Source organism: Amia ocellicauda, chromosome 3 (genome assembly GCF_036373705.1).
Source record: "Amia ocellicauda isolate fAmiCal2 chromosome 3, fAmiCal2.hap1, whole genome shotgun sequence".
NCBI lineage: Eukaryota > Metazoa > Chordata > Actinopteri > Amiiformes > Amiidae > Amia > Amia ocellicauda.
The window spans coordinates 43,619,683-43,639,646 of NC_089852.1; the positions used below are offsets into that span (position 1 = coordinate 43,619,683).

Sequence of the window (19,964 nt, forward strand, 5' to 3'; positions counted from 1 at the left end):
CCATTAAGTTGAAGACAGGCCTAACAATTACATAAAATAAGGACTGGAAGTGCATTATGCAAGACCGGTGTTAAATCCGTTTGTTTCAGTGAAATCTTGCCAATGCAACGCCAGCGGCTGCGACAGATGATTTTGAAACAGCCGAGACGGCGCGGCTGCTCACAGGGCTGCGCTTTGCATTAGTGACGTGTGAACATGGAGGCCACGTCGTCGCACATCTGCGCATCTGAGCGGCACCAGCCCTCCGGCGACGTCGCTTCTTCGAAGAGGAAACTGAACCGTAGCCTGCGATCCACAGGCCTCTTTTTCCCCAGAATGACCTCCATTCTCCAAAATGAACAGCGGACGCCCTAACTCCCACAGAATGGGTCTTGGTTGGCAGATGCGCGCAGGTACACCTGACCACCGCGCCGCGCAGCGCCGGCTCTCCGGACAACAACACACCACAACCCAACCCTGCGCCGGCGCGGCCAGGCGGCGCGTCCAATGGGAACGGCAGATTCCTCTTCCGGGTTCCAGCGGCAGCGCGGAGGGCCAATGGAATGAGCCCGGGGACCGTGACGTCAGCTTTTCAAGTGCGGTTGAATTGAACTCCGCGTACGTGCGTTTCAACGCAACAATGTAACACAGACTCTGCCGGGAAACATCAGTATTGATCAAATTTGTGATTTTATGTTGTTTTTTTAGAAAACCATTAAAGCAGTGGCAGCCGGGAAGAGAGTGGATCTTCCAATGAGATCGCAAAGGGTTGTTTTTTGTATTTATTGTCACAGGTTTTTGCATTAACGCTACTGTATATGCATGTTTTTTTATTATTATTATTATTATTATTATTAATTTGAATCCGAAATAAAGCAGATTCAGTTATGAGGCTGTTTAGGTTTCTCCTGAAGAACACCACTCCGAAACAGATTGAGTATTATTCGAGATTCTCGCCGTCTCCGCTGTCTATAAAGCAGTTTTTGGAATTCGGTGAGTATGTTTACACATTATGATGATGATTATGATTAGTGACCTCAAATATTTACACTCCGTGCATCACCATAAATAGCATTGAGTGTGCCTGTACACATCCTCAGTGGATGAATAATATTGCCCTTCAGACTTGATGTGTATCAGTGCGTTTTGCAGGCGTGCAGACCCGTGTACGTAACATGGTGCGGAAAGTTGGATTTCCTAATCTAATCCTCGCACAGGTGCTTCATAAACGTTGCCGTGGAGCTGATGTTTGAATGCAAGTCGTATATTTCTCCTCTGTGAGAGTAAACCTGTTGCACTGTGGTGACAGTGCTGTTGTCTGTTTGCTTCCTCGTCATATTCAGAGGAAGTGAAAGCTTTAGTATTGACCTCCGTTAACAGCTTCACAAGAAAGCAGCGCCTGATCTGTGTGTCCTGCTGAAGCCGAAGCCGAAGGTCCGGGCTGTTCGGCCCGCCATTGTTAGCGCTGACTGTGCGCTGCTTTTATACCAGTTGCGCTCTTTGAAACTCCAGGTGCCCTTATGAAAGTTTACCTTGGGGTTTTTATTTTTAATTGGAGTTTTTGCAGATTTTATTATATAGGTTCAACATGCCCTTTTTACTTTACTACAATGGTACCACGATATACAGTGAAATGATTACAAAATAGCAGCATCAAGGTGGACTAATTTGCATAATTTGAAATCTTACATAATGTATTATGTGCAACAGGCAGTAGGTTTAATATATTGGCATTTTTTAGATCACTTTGCGGTATCTTATGATCTTATTGTCACACTTGCTTTGTTCCCACTGTATTATTATGCTGAAGGAGGGTGCAGTTCACCAGAGCTTTCAATAGGTGTGCAGTGACCTTTTAGGTGAGGTCAGTTTTTGTCCCTTTTGTCATTCAGGAGGAACTGTCTGATTCCTCTAGTGATACAGTTTACACAGGTAGATGTTTCCTCAGCCTTTAGGGTAGACACTTAGCTTCAGCAGGCTGTAGGTCTATAAACACTAGAGTCTGTATTTCTGGAGTCTAAATTCTGGTGTTTGGTTTATGGTAAGCCCTAAACTTTTACAAGCCTAAACTCTCTCTCATTCTGTCAAAACAGCCTGCATGAATAACCTCCAATGCTCACATGTGGTGTAGCCAATTACAGAAAGAAACCAGCTTATCTCTCCAGACTGAATTTGAAGTTGCAGGTGTTGGGATCACAAGTGCTCCAGCAGGGAAGGCATTGGGCAGATTGTGCTATTATTAGTTTTCTTTTGTGAAATCATTACAACTATCAGGTTGATTTTGACAACAAAACTGAGATGCTGTAAACTGTAAAAATGCTAAATGGCTTTGAAAACGATGACAAACTCTACAAAACTCAACGGGAACTGATTATTTTTATTTTTGGTTGGTTTGGTTTTAATCCTGTTTTTGTAATCATACGTTTATGGGATTATGCTTGAAAAATGTAACGTGCACAAAATCTGAATTAATACTGTATTTATGCACTTTGGTGAACGGGATAACTGGCTTTACTGTAGAGGCAGTGAAGAAAACATTGTAGGACGGGTACAGGGGAGAGCTGTGCAGTCAGAAACACAGACGCCAGAAATGTTCTCCTGCTGAAGTAAACCATGGTTGGACTGCTGGAAGGGCAAACGTCCACAATAACTCGGTAAGGTCAGCTGAAAGTGATAGCTCTGATTCCTGAAAACTGTCGGCTCTGGTTTCTTGGAGTGATTTAGTATTAATTGACCTCCTGCTTGGTCCTTAACTGGGGCTGGCAGTTTGAATCTGTAACTGCAGATCATTTGGTTGTAGCTGACCACAGCCAATCAGAGTTGTGTATTAATTCGTGCCCCTGACACACCTTTGGAACAGAGGATCAGTTTCCAGCGCTGGATTGGACTTCTGTAGGGAACTGAAGATTTAAACTTGTTTACCTTTCCTCTTGGCTGGGCTGGACAGACGTTCGGAGGTTATTCATTCACACAGCGTACGAAGAAAATAAGAGATGGGAGTTATTTTGCTGCCGTCATAATCTGTTTCAAATTGCATCTGTAAACATGCAAAAGCACATCCTGCACATGTGATTAAAAAACAGTTATGCACAGTATGTGTTTTCCATTGTCTCTTAGCTGAGCTGTTGGTGCTACTTCATAAGATCCGTTTAATTAAATGACAGAATTATATAACGACAGATCTCCACTAGTTTAATAATTAATTGAATTAAATCTGTCCTAAGACTGAGTGAGAAGCTGTTGATATTTGAAGCTTTGATTGAATCTTATCAATTCACTGCACTTGTAGGAATATTGTAGCACAAGCAGGGATTTACAGACAGATTTACATAGTTTTCCTTATAGGCCTGTCGTAATGCTGTCATAAGTATTCATTTTCTTTTGTTTTAGTGATACAATTGGGTGTACTTAAGGGACTACAGGCACTCCCCGTGCTATGTAACACCAGATTTATCTGATTGTGAATTCGACTTTATTAAAAATGTTCCCATGGGCCCCATTATAGAAATGTATGAGTTACACATTTTTCGTTAGATATTTAAAGAGCAAGTAATTAATTTGCAACTGACGCAAAAAACAACTTTCGGAACACTTATGGAAGTTTGGGAATGTCTGTATTGTCTAAAAAAACGTAATTCTGTCAGCTGAGTTGTAATTTAGCTTGTTAAGTCTTTAAATAAAAGCCTATTTGTCTTATTGGTTTCACACAGAGCATCTTCAAAGGTAGAAAAAGGCTGAGAAGTGAAAGATTTTTTCCAATTTAAGCAAATCAGCACTCTTTGAGTCTAAAGTCATCAAGTTGAAAACATCTCTTTCCCCCATTAACTCGTCGGCAGATTGTGTCACTTCCTGCCTATTGTTAACTACTTGATTAGTTAGGCACTTACAGATGCACAATGAGACGCCTGCTGATAAAGCTGGGCCCTATAGATTTACAATTAGATCAATCCTACTGGCTTTAATGGGTTTTCCTAGCCTTTGGGGATTTTCTCAATCACTTTGTGGGACACAGATGACCAAAATGTTTCCTGTCACATCTGCACAGGACCTTTACAATTAAACTGTTGGTCTTGATATGAAACCTTTTTCCCTAAACTCTGATGTGAATGATTCAGCTTTCGAGATTTCAATATTAAGAAGAAAAATTGAAATTATTACTTGTTTCAGTTTGTTTGTGTATTTATTTGTTTATTGGTTAAACAATGAACATTTAAATTAACATGAATTACTGTTGCTAGGGTTACAAAGTTTGGAGAACTGCAAACTGTAGTATTCAAAATATGGTCTAATATATATATTATTTTCCAGTCCTGTTTGTAGTTTGATGTAGGTAATGTGGCCTAATCTTTTGTCTGACTAAACTAAACTTAAGTATGTTGTAGCATGAGGTTGAATTGTGCAGTGCCAGGACTTTGCTGGACAAATTCTGTTGAACTGCTCAAAAGCTGTCAGACATGTAGTGTATAAAGTGAGCCTGTGACCACTGTGCCACTCTTTGTATAGCCCATACTTCTGTGAATCCAGTGCAATGGAAACCCTTGGCATTACGTATTCCTTGTGTCTTCCGATCCACATGGGGACCCATTGTGTGTTTGTTCAAATCACTCATTCTGGTAAATCTGCTGCAATTTCATTCCATAATAAATGTCTTAGCATTGTGTGGTCTCTCAATAGCTGGCATGACCGTCCCATTTTAGTCATGCTAATGTGTCGAATTGGAGGCAATCCAGACTTACTCAGAAGACATCACAGTCATCTGGAACTGTATTGCAAGAGAAGATTGTTTTGTGGGGACCAGCTAATTACCTTCTGACATTATATCCTGTATTCTTGTAGCCAATCCTGGGGGTTTAACTGGGAAAAAACCCATAAAAAACATGGAACATCTGTTAAAAGGATTAATTTTAAATGGCAATTTAGAACAATTATGTGGTGAAAACCAACAGTAAATAGTAATCTCTGAAGAAAGACATATTTGCAATGACTACCAGATAGCCATGACGTAATGTCTAATTCTGGTATATTGTTTTTTTTTTTGTTTTTTTTTTAATTAAAAAAGGCGTCAGTGGTTTTTATTTGTACTTTGGTGACTAGTTAGAAAAACTAATTTAAGAAAACCTAGAACCATTGAAAAACAAACAGTGTTTTTTATTTTATTTTATTTACAGGTCCTCTTATCTGCAGTATGGCAATATACTTGAAGCAGAAGCATATTTTTATTTGAATGTCAATTCTGGAATTTTATAGCTACACTTGTTGGATCGTCCAGCAATTCAAAACTTTGTTTTTGCTGTGTGCGTGTGCGTGTGCGTGTGTGTAGTATTTCTATCCAAATCCACATTACTGTGAACTAATTTTGCATCTCGATTGCCTACTTTTCCTAAAAAACAAATAAGATAATTAAATGGAAAACAAAGTGCTGCTCTCTGTGACTCAAGGACTTTTCTCAACATCTTGTTATAACGGTCTTTTGTCACTAAGAACTTATTCTAGGAGAGAGTTGTGGTTATTGCGCTACCTAATCAGGAGCAAACCAGCTCTGTACCGTCCCTGATAAATGTTTTACACCGGCAGTGGACTGTAAACCCACAATCAATGTATACTTGTACGAGAGATAAATGGAGGGCTACCTTGGCAGAAACAGGTCCATAAAACAATTAGACAATATTTTCTCTCGAGTTATACATGACACAGTTGTACTCGATAGTATTAACTCCTGTATGAATCACTGGAAGACAGAAGGCAGACATTTATATTCTTAACCATCTTACCTGGTGTCGTCACAGTTTTCTCTAGGCTGTTTCAGTGTTCCACCAACCCAGAAATAATTGAGCATACTTTAATGGACATTATGTATGAAACTAAATGAATCACCTGTAATACTGTTTCCAGAAGGGTGTGAATACTCACGACTACAACACTATAGATGTTGTTATACAGTGAGAGAAAAAAGTATTTGATCCCCTGCTGATTTTGTACGTTTGCCCACTGACAAAGAAATGATCAGTCTATAATTTTAATGGTAGGTGTATTTTAACAGTGAGAGACAGAAAATAACAACAAAACAATCCAGAAAAAGGCATTTCAAAAAAAGTTATAAAATGATTTGCATGTTAAAGAGGGAAATAAGTATTTGACCCCTTCGACTTAGTACTTGGTGGCAAAACCCTTGTTGGCAATCACAGAGGTCAGACGTTTCTTGTAGTTGGCCACCAGGTTTGCACACATCTCAGGAGGGATTTTGTCCCACTCCTCTTTGCAGATCCTCTCCAAGTCATTAAGGTTTCGAGGCTGACGTTTGGCAACTCGAACCTTCAGCTCCCTCTACAGATTTTATATGGGATTAAGGTCTGGAGACTGGCTAGGCCACTCCAGGACCTTAATGTGCTTCTTCTTGAGCCACTCCTTTGTTGCCTTGGCTGTGTGTTTTGGGTCATTGTCATGCTGGAATACCCATCCACAACCCATTTTCAATGCCCTGGCTGAGGGAAGGAGGTTCTCACCCAAGATTTGACGGTACATGGCCCACACCCCCAAAGCATAATGTTTCCACCTCCATGTTTGACGGTGGGGATGGTGTTCTTGGGGTCATTCCTCCTCCTCCAAACACGGCGAGTTGAGTTGATGCCAAAGAGCTCGATTTTGGTCTCATCTGACCACAACACTTTCACCCAGTTCTCCTCTGAATCATTCAGATGTTCACTGGCAAACTTCAGACGGGCCTGTACATGTGCTTTCTTGAGCAGGGGGACCTTGCGGGCGCTGCAGGATTTCAGTCCTTCACAGCGTAGTGTGTTACCAATTGTTTTCATGGAGCCCCAGACCGAGGGAGATTGACAGTTATTTTGTGTTTCTTCCATTTGCGAATAATCGCACCAACTGTTGTCACCTTCTCACCAAGCTGCTTGGCGATGGTCTTGTAGCTCATTCCAGCCTTGTGTAGGTCTACAATCTTGTCCCTGACATCCTTGGACAGCTCTTTGGTCTTGGCCATGGTGGAGAGTTTGGAATCTGATTGATTGATTGCTTCTGTGGACAGGTGTCTTTTATACAGGTAACGAGCTGAGATTAGGAGCTATCCCTTTAAGAGAGTGCTCCTAATCTCAGCTCGTTACCTGTATAAAAGACACCTGGGAGCCAGAAATCTTGCTGATTGATAGGGGATCAAATACTTATTTCCCTCATTAACATGCAAATCAATTTATAACTTTTTTGAAATGTGTTTTTCTGGATTTTTTTGTTGTTATTCTGTCTCTCACTGTTAAAATACACCTACCATTAAAATTATAGACTGATCATTTCTTTGTCAGTGGGCAAACGTACAAAATCAGCAGGGGATCAAATACTTTTTTCCCTCACTGTATCTGTCTTATCACAGGTGGACAATGCTGCCGTCATGCTTAAATAAACTGCCAATCAGTGCAAGATGTTCCACCAACTGACCTAGTGGGATAGAGAATAACAGAAGGCCTCCAATTTGTCAAGAGTCAGTCAAGCGTTTCTCTGTTGTCTTTCGCAGGCAGGGACAATGCATGTGAGAAGACATCCTACATGTTCCTTCGGAAGGAGCTGGCAGTTCGCCTGGCCAACACCATGAGGGAGGTCAACCTGCTGCCAGACAACCTGCTGAGCCAGCCCTCGGTCAGGCTGGTACAGACCTGGTGAGAGGGGTATTGGCTGCAGACCTGGGGGGTAACAGAACATGGGGCATTTGATTTTTGAATGCAGTATCCTTATGCAGGCCATAAGAATTGTAGCAGCAGAGTAATGAAAACAGTATCTGCTGTCTGCCAACAGGGGCCGTGCATCATATCCTGTCTGAAGAAGTTTAATTAACTTGAAGTTTTTTTAATTACTTCTAAAAAGTTTCCCAGCTTTGTCTACCTGCCTTTAAATTTGAAATAATTGAATAATTTGCATAATTCTGCATACCTAGGCTGACTTTATGTTGTCTGTTAAAACAGCAACATATTTTTGCTCCATAGCTGTAACAAGATACATGTTCCTCTTTGCCTTGTCCCTGCTGGATAATCAAACAGAGAAGTTCCTGTATTGTCAACTCAGAGGTATTATAAAATGCCTTTGCAGATTTCTAGTCAAGAGACCGGCACAAACATCACATACAGATTGTTTGGTTTATTGTCTCGGATTGTGTAACGGAGTCCGCCTACTGGGTTTTGTGTCAAGAAAGGATTTGTTATTTGTTATTCTTACAATGTATGCTGCTGTTCCTAAAACAATTTGAACTAAAAATAAAATAACAGCATAATCCTATCCCATGAAGTCACGTTACATTTGCAGTTCTGTGGAACGATAAGAGATCGAGGCTGCTGATGGTCTTCCCCTTTTTTCAGCAGATGCCTACAATCCTATTTCTTGACCACAATCTTATGATGTCTCTTTTCAGCATGGTGGATGTGAAACTGAATTGTGAATGCCAGTGTACCCCTTTTACCTTCCCTCAGGTACATGCAGAGCTTTCTGGAGCTGCTAGAGTATGAGAACAGGAGGCCTGAGGACCCCCACGTGTTGGATGAGTAAGTGTGACGGTGACCCCCGACACTCCCTAAACTAGAGAGCAGAAAGACAGCCCACATCAGCCCATTCCCATGTGCTTTCGCCCTCATGAGGAAAAAGTTGGTGTTAAAGCCTCAGTTAAAACACCACCCTATTTCTCATATCCAAATTACATCCACGTAGTAGATTTAGGGAGATTGCTTGGCGAGTATTATAAACACTAGGATTATATAACTATGTTCTCAATATAGTTATATTTCTAAAGCAATGCAGGGCCAGTACGACTTGTGTCCAGAAAGGTCATACTATATATTTAATAACCGGTTACTACAAACAGGTAGTGGTCAATAAATGAATGACAAAATTACTGAACGAGGCAAGAGGCATTGCATCAGTCAGCACGGCAGTTTGGGGAGAATGGCGAGAAAAAAACTGGCCAAATAAAGCCAAAGGCAGATTAAAACAATGAAAATAACAATATATGTGTAATGTGAAAATAAAAATAAATGAGGCTATTTCGACTTCAACTCTTAGAATTAGTTGCAATATGGAAACCACTTTTAAGGTATTCTGTTTTAAGGGCTGGTTTCACAGACCCAAATTAGCTCTAATCATGGACTGCCTAGTGTTATTTTAGGTAGAGTGCCAATCAAGGTCAGTGAAACCAGCCATGAGAGAGAACATTTTGTGCAGTTTCCATTATCTTGACACAAGCGCACTTATCGCCTGATCACCATTTTTTACTAGAAGGCTGCGCTCCATCCAGACCTTTCAAAACCAATCAGAACTGGTTACTACTGCGCATGTGTATTACAAGATGAGGTGCTCGCATTTCTGAGCGAACACAGCCAGTAATAAATAAATAGGATGAATATAGTACTATGGGAGGAGCTGCATTGTTGATGTGCCAGTGTCATGTGACTGGGGGTAAATTAAACACACATCACCCAGAAGATGGCAAGCGCAGCTGGTTTATAAAAATACTGGTGGTTCATCGAAAAGCAAACGCTGTAAACCAGTCCACCCTACATTCAGTCAAACTAAAATAAAATATAAAATGGCCAAACATAAAATAAAATAATACAGAAATAATCTGGATAAAAGTTGGAGGCCAGTTCAAGGCAAAATTTCCCTTGCTCCAGCTCTGGGAAAAGGCATGCAGCTCCACTGCTCCTCACTCCAGCTCCGCCCTGCACTCCAGAGCCCTGGTTTAAAGTCTCATGCATGTGACCTATAATCTTCACTTTAGTCTTCCAAAATAGTGCAGTGTATACACAACCTGGAATTTCAGTGAATGCTAATGAAGCACGGCATTTATCCAGGCTATTCTGCATGGTTTGCAGGTTTTTCTTTTCTTGCATACCACAGAAAATGTATTTGAATGGCTGTTCACTGGCTTATGTGAGAAGCACATTCACGCTGCGAACCTCCCATTCCACCTCATCCCAAAGGTGCTCTGTTGGATTGAGATCTGGGAACTGTGCAGGAAATTGGAGTAAACTGAAGTTACTGTCATGTTCGTGGAACCAGATTGAGATGGATACGTCCAGCAGGATAATGTCACGGACACGCACCATTTGAAAACGGGTAGACTGTGGCCATAAAGGGATACACATGGTCAGCAACAATGCTTAGGTACACTGGCATTCAAATTATGCTCAATTGGTATTAAGGGGCCTAATGTATGCCAAGAAAACATTCGCCACACCATTACACCATTACACCACCAGCCTGTACCTTCTGCACACCACTGTTGTAAAGAGTGGCTATTTGAGTATTTGTCGCCTTTCTGTCAGCTTGAACGAGTCTGGCCATTCTTCTCTGACCTCTCTCATTAGCAGTTGTTTCTGAGATGCTGGAAGCACCACGTCTGGCACCAACAATCACACCACGGTCAAAGTCACTTAGATCACGCATCTTCCCCATTCTAATGTTTGGTAGTACAACAACAACTAAACATCTTGACCCTGTCTGCATGTTTTGTATATCGAGTTGCATTCACGTGATTCGCTGTTTGGCTGTTTGCGTTAATGAGCAGGTGTACCTATTAAAGTGGCCACTGAGTGAAATCTGTAGTATCACCGTGGGCTTCAAGGAACATGTAGACAGGGTACTGTGCAAGTTCATTACAGTGTACAAGTGAAGACAAAACCAAACGGACAGACAGAAACTGAAACCACCTAATCACATGAAATAGATCCCTCACTACATAAGTACTACTAATAAACATGAGCAAGAAAAACACACTAGCAACCAAACACAGTCCATCATCCAAGATCAATCCGAAGTTCACAAAGCAAAGTCCAAGTACCATAGTCATTTTCAATCGGGCTGACTGTTGCTTTTCAGGACAGTTTTTGTGTTTGTTTGTCAAATTCAGGCTTTGTTTTTGATTGATTTTATTCATTAAAAGAAAGTATTAAACTCATAAACAATGGTGTATCTGCGCTCTACATGGACAAATATAGGGGTTTATGTAAATTATTTGACAGATTTCTTCTAAAATGTGTTTAAATTTGTTATTTAATTATTTTTAATCCTCACAGCTCAGTGAATACAGGCTGAAACTAATTTCGTGGGTCACTGTGTTTTAATTGACAGTGGTGCTATTCCTTAGAAGTTGTGATTTTTAGGTTCAAACTAAATGTATTTAAGAGCAAAATGTAGTTTTTTTTGGGTCAGGGGCTACTTTTGGTAAATGCATTGCTTTTTCCACATTATCTTCCAGTTCATGGAGTCCTTTTGAAAGGAAAGTGCTTTTAAAATGGCCAAAGTCACTTCTGACAAGGCTGAGCTATTCTTGCGTAGAATAGTTTTACTCTCCAAATGCAAATTTATTTATTTAAATTTTGTCTCAGAATGTACACACTTAATGTTGTGGAGGAATGTCACTTAATATATTACATTATATTAATTGATTAATTATATGGTCAATAATATATTTTTTTCCCATTTTATATCCATGTGAAAATCTGTAGAGAAGTAATGGTGTGGGGGTGTAAAAAATCTAAATCGGGAAGAATTTATTGTCTAGCTGATGCATCTCTAAATTTCTTTACTGTTTTTGTGCTGTTTTTAAGTTTCTTGGATGTTCTTATAAAGATTCGAAATCGACACAATGACGTGGTCCCTACAATGGCCCAGGGGGTGATTGAGTACAAGGAGAAGTTTGGCTTTGATCCCTTCATCAGCAGCAACATTCAGTACTTTCTGGACCGCTTCTACACGAACAGAATCTCCTTCAGGATGCTGATCAACCAGCACAGTAAGTCTGTTTTGATCATAAGTGCTTATGTCTGCACTGGTCTTATTGCATTTGCTTATGAATCTGCTCTTGTCCTCTGCCAGACAGTAGTGTTAACTGTGTTAGTTTTCTAGCAGAGCGTTAAAGGTGATCCAATTAATTCTAGCATCAAGTTGGTATTTGTGCTCCAGTAACTGCAGGGGGGTTCCTGATGTTGGCAGTTGAGAGAGAGCTGCGCGGTCCCATGCAGATCTTTGACATGTTCTGGATCTGGTCCTGCAGCAGCACAAGTCTGATTTTTCCGACTCTGTTTTCCAGCCCTTCTGTTTGGCAATGACACGAATCCAGCACACCCCAAACACATAGGCAGCATTGACCCCACCTGTAATGTGGCAGAAGTTGTGAAAGGTAAGTTGTTGAGTGTTTTATTTGTATGCGGTTTAATTTTTCCCTTGCCCTTAAATATCCCCAGTGGTAAGGATGATGATAATTAGACCATTCATTATGATTTACTGGGCATAGGTTTGCATAGCACAGGTGGTTTATATAAGACCACCCTTTAGTCCTTTGCCTCTCTCTGAAAAAGACTTTATTTCTTTCCTCAGATGCGTACGAGACTGCTAAGATGCTTTGTGAGCAGTACTACATGGTAGCCCCTGATCTGGAGATTGTAGAATTCAATGGTAAGTCTGGACATTTTAATAGAAACACTGGTAAAGTCAGTCCCTAGAGCTGTGATTTAGGAAGCCCTGTGTCAAGTACATTTGGATTATGGTAATGTAGATCTCCGGTTTCTTCAGTGCCGCCGTTACCGCTTTTAATCCAGCTCTTGGTCTCATTAGAAATCCGAGCCTCAGGCTTTCAGACGCCAAAGGAAAGTTGTGAGATGTTGCCAGCTTTGCGTTGTTTACCCAAACCACAGATTCAGAGCTGACTGACTTCCCTGACATTGAGGCGCAGGGATAACCTTGCACTGTGGTTAAGGTTTTAACTTTTACAATTAACATAAATACAAATTCATTGCTTTGTCCACCTGGGGAGACGAGTGTGCTTGGATGCCAGCTGCCTGTAGTGGCAGTATTGGATGACACTTTCCTGAAAAGCGTTTGTTACAAATAAACAATATAGTCCTATTTCTCCACTCACGCCAGATGTATTTCTGCTGCAAATGACACCCCCACCTTCTTTTCTTTAGAGGACGGAGCTCTCTCACTGTGTCCTCTCTTATGCTCTCTTTTCTTCCCCAGCAAAGGCCCCTAAAAAGCCCATTCAAGTAGTGTACGTGCCATCACACCTCTTCCACATGCTGTTCGAGCTCTTCAAGGTGAGTTCATCTCAGGTCTTCTTAGAAACGTTTTATTTATTAATTACCGTGTATCTAACCAGTCGAACTAAAATAGACCTTTGGCTCGCAGATTAAAACCAAGATCTATTGTGGCCTGTGCTCCCATTCCAGCCACCATAAAATCATAAAATCAGAGTCAGTCTTTTTTTAGATGAATCTTGACTTCTCCAGTATAAGCTATCGCCGTCTCATATTCAAACAGTCACATTGAGTCACAGCTTTGGTTTTCGTCAGCTGTTTTGCAGTACTTTTCAGACCATGCGCTGAGAGTGCCAAGTTTGCATCCTCCGGTGTTCTGAAGGTGCTTACTTGTGGATGTGAATGAAATTTAGACCAGAAACTAAACGGGGAGCGATACAGTCTATGTATCAGCTGCTTGATTCAGCTCCAGTAACTCGGGCATATCCACTGGCTTGGACACCGAGGGGATGAAGGCAGCTGGCATTCCTGAAGTGGCTTCCTCATTTGTTTTTGGATCGAAATGAGAGTTAAACCAAATTAGATCCTAAATTAAGTCGACCAGCTGCAAATTCAAAACACTGCCCTTGTCTAGACTTAGACAGAGGGCTGTCACACTGCTGCCCCACAGTGGCCCCTAGTGGTTTGAGGAGGACTGCAGCTACAAGTCCTGAATTTCTGTCTGTCTGCTGACTGTATGTCATGTTTCTACACGGCAGAATTCAATGAGGGCCACAGTGGAGCTGCACGAGGGCAGTAAGGAAGGCTACCCCCCTGTGAAAGCTCTCGTCACCCTGGGAATGGAGGATCTCTCTGTGAAGGTCCGTGTTTTACTAATTTCACTGTATTAGTTATATAGTGAGGGGGAAAAAGTATTTGATCCCCTGCTGATTTTGTACGTTTGCCCACTGACAAAGAAATGATCAGTCTATAATTTTAATGGTAGGTGTATTTTAACAGTGAGAGACAGAATAACAGCAAAAAAATCCAGAAAAACACATTTCAAAAAAGTAAAAAATTGATTTGCATGTTAATGAGGGAAATAAGTATTTGACCCCTTCAACTTAGTACTTGGTGGCAAAACCCTTGTTGGTAATCACAGAGGTCAGACGTTTCTTGTAGTTGGCCACCAGGTTTGCACACATCTCAGGAGGGATTTTGTCCCACTCCTCTTTGCAGATCCTCTCCAAGTCATTAAGGTTTCGAGGCTGACGTTTGGCAACTCGAACCTTCAGCTCCCTCCACAGATTTTCTATGGGATTAAGGTCTGGAGACTGGCTAGGCCACTCCAGGACCTTAATGTGCTTCTTCTTGAGCCACTCCTTTGTTGCCTTGGTTGTGTGTTTTGGGTCATTGTCATGCTGGAATAGCCATCCACGACCCATTTTCAATGCCCTGGCTGAGGGAAGGAGGTTCTCACCCAAGATTTGACGGGCGCTGCAGGATTTCAGTCCTTCACGGCGTAGAGTGTTACCAATTGTTTTCTTGGTGACTATGGTCCCAACTGCCTTGAGATCATTAACAAGATCCTCCCGTGTAGTTCTGGGCTGATTCCTCACCGTTCTCATGATCATTGAACCTCCACAAGGTGAGATCTTGCATGGAGCCCCAGACCGAGGGAGACTGACAGTTATTTTGTGTTTCTTCCATTTGCGAATAATCGCACCAACTGTTGTCACCTTCTCACCAAGCTGCTTGGCGATGGTCTTGTAGCCCATTCCAGCCTTGTGTAGGTCTACAATCTTGTCCCTGACATCCTTGGACAGCTCTTTGGTCTTGGCCATGGTGGAGAGTTTGGAATCTGATTGATTGATTGCTTCTGTGGACAGGTGTCTTTTATACAGGTAACAAGATGAGATTAGGAGAGTCCCTTTAAGAGAGTGCTCCTAATCTCAGCTCGTTACCTGTATAAAAGACACCTGGGAGCCAGAAATCTTGCTGATTGATAGGGGATCAAATACTTATTTCACTCATTAACATGCAAATCAATTTATAACTTTTTTGAAATGCGTTTTTCTGGATTTTTTTGCTGTTATTCTGTCTCTCACTGTTAAAATACACCTACCATTAAAATTATAGACTGATCATTTCTTTGTCAGTGGGCAAACGTACAAAATCAGCAGGGGATCAAATACTTTTTTCCCTCACTGTAGCTACGAGTTCACAAATGGTTTCCTCTCGCAGAACTCAGGTCATAAAGGGAAGCCCATCTGTCAGCCTCGCCACAATAGCACCATATACATCAACAGCATTTTAGTTGACACCTTCAGTCAGTCAGTAAGCAGGTTAGGTTAGTTTTTGCTTCTCCTGACTTTGGATTTCACTTGCTTTTTTTTATTGAACTTGTATTTCAGATCTGTGACAAAGGAGGAGGGGTCCCACTGAGGAAGATTGACCGTCTGTTTAACTACATGTACTCCACTGCGCCCAGACCCAGCCTGGAGCCGTCCAGGGCAGCCCCCCTGGTGAGACACCTGCGCAGTGCGCTCCCAGGACACACAGGGTCCCAGCAAAATAGGCTCTGTCTATTAGGAGCCTTAATGGAGCTGTGGATCTCAGTCTCTGAGCACAGGCCAAATGAAGGCCACATTTGTCTAGATCACATCATTTGTTTTTCCATTTTGTGTATTATAGTTCCTTGATTAATGTTTTCTTTTAAAGTTAATCATATTGCATGAGTAAAGCCACTTCATTTGAGTGCCGTTGCCTCCCACACTGATCTCTGGCAGTGCAGAGATTCCCTGGGCTCATCCTTTCTCACACTATTCCTGTACAAGGCGCTCATTTTGTCATTGTCAGGTGTGTCATTCTCGATGTGTTTCGCGCAGCTGCGGTTTTCATTGCGCATGTTGTTTTTAAATCATGCGGCGTACCTTCCTGTCATCTGCTGGGCCAAATACACAGGGCTCCAGTGCTCTTGAACTTGGATCACATGACTGCACGCTCACGATGTCCCTGCTGGGGTCTGACTTCTCCCCGATCTGTTCCAGGCTGGCTTTGGCTATGGCCTGCCCATTTCCAGGCTGTACGCACGATACTTCCAAGGTGACCTGAAGCTGTACTCTATGGAGGGAGTGGGGACAGACGCTGTCATTTATCTAAAGGTAACTGCAGTTTTGTTGCAGCAGTAAAGAACAGTGATTCCAAATAAAAGAAAAATGGTGACGCTTAATAACCTGCACTGCTATGAATATATGTCAGTTTCTCATCAACTGGCAGCATTTAAACCTAAGGTATAACTCAGATCTGTTTCTATTTTTGGTGTGACAGTGGGCCTTTTTGTGCCCTTCTGAATGATGTTCTCACAGGTTGTTTACTCTGCCTTGCAGGCTCTGTCCAGCGAATCCTTTGAGCGCCTCCCTGTGTTCAACAAGTCGGCGTGGCGGCATTACCAGACCAGCCCCGAGGCCGACGACTGGAGCAACCCGAGCAGTGAGCCTCGAGATGCCTCCAAGTACAAAGCCAACCGATAACTCCCCCGCCACAACGCCACCTGCATCCCCTCTCGCCGTAGAGACCGCCGGCCCGACTCCGGTCCCATGCAAATACGAAACGACAGTGATGACGGTTCTATTAATATCAGCATCCAGTGTCTTGTAATAGTCGACGTTTCCATTTTCAAGTAGTCCTCCACACGGCGAGAGACCGTCAGCATGTTGGTGTCAACATGTTTAGTATTTGAAATGGACTCTTCCCCTACTTGTGTGAGAGAAAAAAAAAAAATACAGACAAGTACAGAGTAGCTTGTCAGTTGGGAAAAATTGTGCAACGGCACTTTGTTTTGTTGTGATCTTGTGCTTTTGCAAAAGATTAGAGAATTATCCTTTTTTGTAGTATTACAGATATGTGCGTTTTCTGTTTTTTATTCCAAATCTCGTGTGCAGAAATCTTTTGGTATTTGTTCAGTCCTAGCTGAAGTGTTTGATTGCCTTTCTGAAGCGCACACACACACGACTCAGATTGCTGGAGGTATGAATGATTTTCGTTGGATGATTTTTGAAGAATGATATTCCTTGGATTTGAGAAGGCTTTTCACTGTAGAATATTATAGCTCACTGTGGTCGATTTGGTAAATATGAGGGTCTTTGGGGGGCATGGAAAGTTCTCCTGCTGTAAAACAATGAAAAGCACCTTATGTTTTGACAATTTGAAAGAATATTTATAATATACACATGTATGTATATGGGTATTTATAGAATTGCTGTAATGCTACAGCAGTTGGACATTTTTCTTGCACTGCTTTTATTTGTTCATTTGTGGGATGTTTTAGAGTCTTCATGTTAAAGAGAATATTGCTATTATTTGATGATTGCACAAGAAAACGCCTCGCAGACGGCTGCTTGCTATAATTGTAGGGGTGGGAACTCCAGTCTCTTCCATTGGTGTTCACTGCAAAACATCTGAGCAATCGATGCATCTTACTTGAGCTGAGAGGAAGGGAATTTACATGGAGGAATCGGATGAAGACTTTTGAGCAGAGAATAAGTCTTCCACTGCCACTGTTATCATGCACCTTATCTCAAGGGTGGTATCTGTAGGGGACGTGTAACTTGACTATTTTATTTTCATTTTTATTTTTTAAAGGAGCTGCAAAATGCTTTAATAAACCCTTTTGAAACTGTAATGAATGGGAGGTTTAGTTTTTGAGATTCACCCAGTATGTTGGGTTCAGATTGAGGAGGAAGCTTGAGGACCGAGCTGGTAAAGCAGGGTTATTACAGGTCGCTGTTCATGATGCACAAGGTCTTGGCTTCCCAGAGGAAGAGGTGTCCCTACAGGTTGATGACATCATTATCCTTTCCTCCTGGCCCATAAAGAGTACAGTGTGATTGACCCTCTGAGTTCATCCCTATCAAATCTACTGAATTGCTGCACAGTTGTTTGTGAATTGCATTTGAAATAGTGCGTGCAGTTTAGTTTTGAGGAAGCTATGAAGTTTGCATTCAGTTGTGGTCTGATCTTCTAAAAACTATGGTACAAAGTTAACTATGAATGACTTGATGTGCTCTTCATATAAAGCTTGTATTTTGAAGTCTCCTCAACAAAACTCTGGATAGATACATTTTAAATTGCTGCAGCCTGCATTTGTATGTTTTTCTATATTCAGCAAGCCTGCTAGTATTAATATCTAAAACAGCTGTCTGATTGGCTTAGTATATAATATATTATTCTTAGCAGTGGTTCAGACATAAATTCTCCAATCAAGAGTTGGATTAATACCTTATTATTAACGATAATAATCATGTATTTTCCACCTTAGTACCTTTACCTGCGGTTATCATCACACATCACAACCAAAAACTCCCCGATTTTAAAATTTTCATAACTGACTGAAGCTGAGTGATTTGATTGTTTTGTTTGGCTTTTTTTGTTAATTTATTAATTTTTGGTTTTAATATAATATGAATTCTTCCAGGCGGAAGGGTGGGATAAAACGGTGTGTTATTGCTTGATCGGCATCAATGGAAATTGTAGTAATTTCTGTATATAAACAACCAAATGATAATCTATCCCCTGTATCATATTTTAACCTGTATAAAATGTGTTTGGCATTACTTCGGTGTTATTCAAGCATGCTGCTGCCATTTGTTTTAACATGCATTGTCCCTTTTGTCTCCCACTGAATTGCAGTTAATAGGGTAAATTACATCCGCACATGATCTCTCCGAATGGTGGGGTTGTCCTGTACTTTTCCCATGGCGTCGGGGAACAGTAACGCATCCACACACTAGCCCTTCAAGTTCATCATAAAATGCATGTACAACTAATAGAAACTGCTTAGTGACAGTTGTTTTACATATGTGTCTTCCGTGTTCTCATGACCAGTGCATCCGGTTCTACATTGTGAGTAGATTAAATGTGTCTTAGTCACCATAAGAACTACTTTTGTTTTGCAGAAGGAAAAAAATGACTGAGAAAGGTGCTGATGATGATTATGAATTAAAAGTGATGTTAGATGTTGTAACATCAGTCTGCAGTCTGTTTGGACTCTCACTGTCCTCACACCAAGACAAGGACCTGTGCATTATTTTGCCCCACGTCTCTGTATCATTCCCGGTACAGATCGGGGCGTGCGGTCCAGGGCAGTGGGATTTAGTGGATGTCTGAGACCCGTGCTGCGGACATCGTTCCTGTACTGCGCAGCTGTCTTAAACTTCAAAGAAGTAACAGGAGATCAGTGTTATAGTAACATTGTACAGGTACAGCAGAGTGCCTCATGCACATCGACCAATCATTTTATTCAGTTTGAAAGCCTTCGTGCTTGTTTGAAGTTATTGCAAGCGATGCGTTGAGAAGTGTTCCGATCTGGGATTCAGATGTCTTCAACCAATCCCTAGGCTCAGGAAAAATATGAAATTATATTATTTATATATATATATATATATATATATATATATATATATACCCTACTTATTTTGTTATAGCAGCTCCTCGGGAAGTGAGATGTATAGGGTTTATTTGGGGGCTGGGAGAGGGTGTATTATAATGGGTTTGTTCATTTTCATGGTTTGTCACCATCACACAGCATTTATAATCTGTAACTGTGGAGCAGAGATGTCTGTTTTAATTGTGATTTGCCAAAATAAAAAGAGCTTTGTCATGGCAACAATACTGATTTGACAGAACATGTCCACTTTACCCGAGATGATAAAAATAAAAAATAAAATAAAACTGAAGATGTGTGGATTCATAATTTATCCTGGTGTTTTAATGTAACCTTTTACACCTGTTGTGGTCTCTACCAGCAGAAACTATTGATATACTCTTGTCATTGATTGATTGTTGATGGGCACATTTCATACACAAAAGCAACTGTCAGTGCGAAGTGTTTTTTTCTGCATTAAAGCGGAATATGCTTTGCAAAAAAATATTGGAAAAAAGCTAAAATACTTGACAAATTCGGTGTGTGTTGGACCCTAA

General features: G+C 41.3%; 1 protein-coding gene across 1 annotated transcript; it reads left to right on the forward strand.

The window, feature by feature from the left end:
* Window positions 1-209: 209 nt before the first annotated feature.
* On the forward strand, window positions 210-19,720 carry pdk3a (pyruvate dehydrogenase kinase, isozyme 3a). The gene is made up of 11 exons (XM_066699647.1): window positions 210-972; window positions 7,499-7,640; window positions 8,445-8,516; window positions 11,577-11,761; window positions 12,059-12,148; window positions 12,346-12,423; window positions 12,988-13,064; window positions 13,763-13,864; window positions 15,398-15,508; window positions 16,034-16,147; window positions 16,373-19,720. The coding sequence occupies exons 1-11, from the start codon at window positions 867-869 to the stop codon at window positions 16,514-16,516; spliced, it is 1,221 nt and encodes a 406-aa protein (XP_066555744.1). The 5' UTR covers window positions 210-866; the 3' UTR covers window positions 16,517-19,720.
* The last annotated feature ends 244 nt before the right edge of the window (window positions 19,721-19,964 follow it).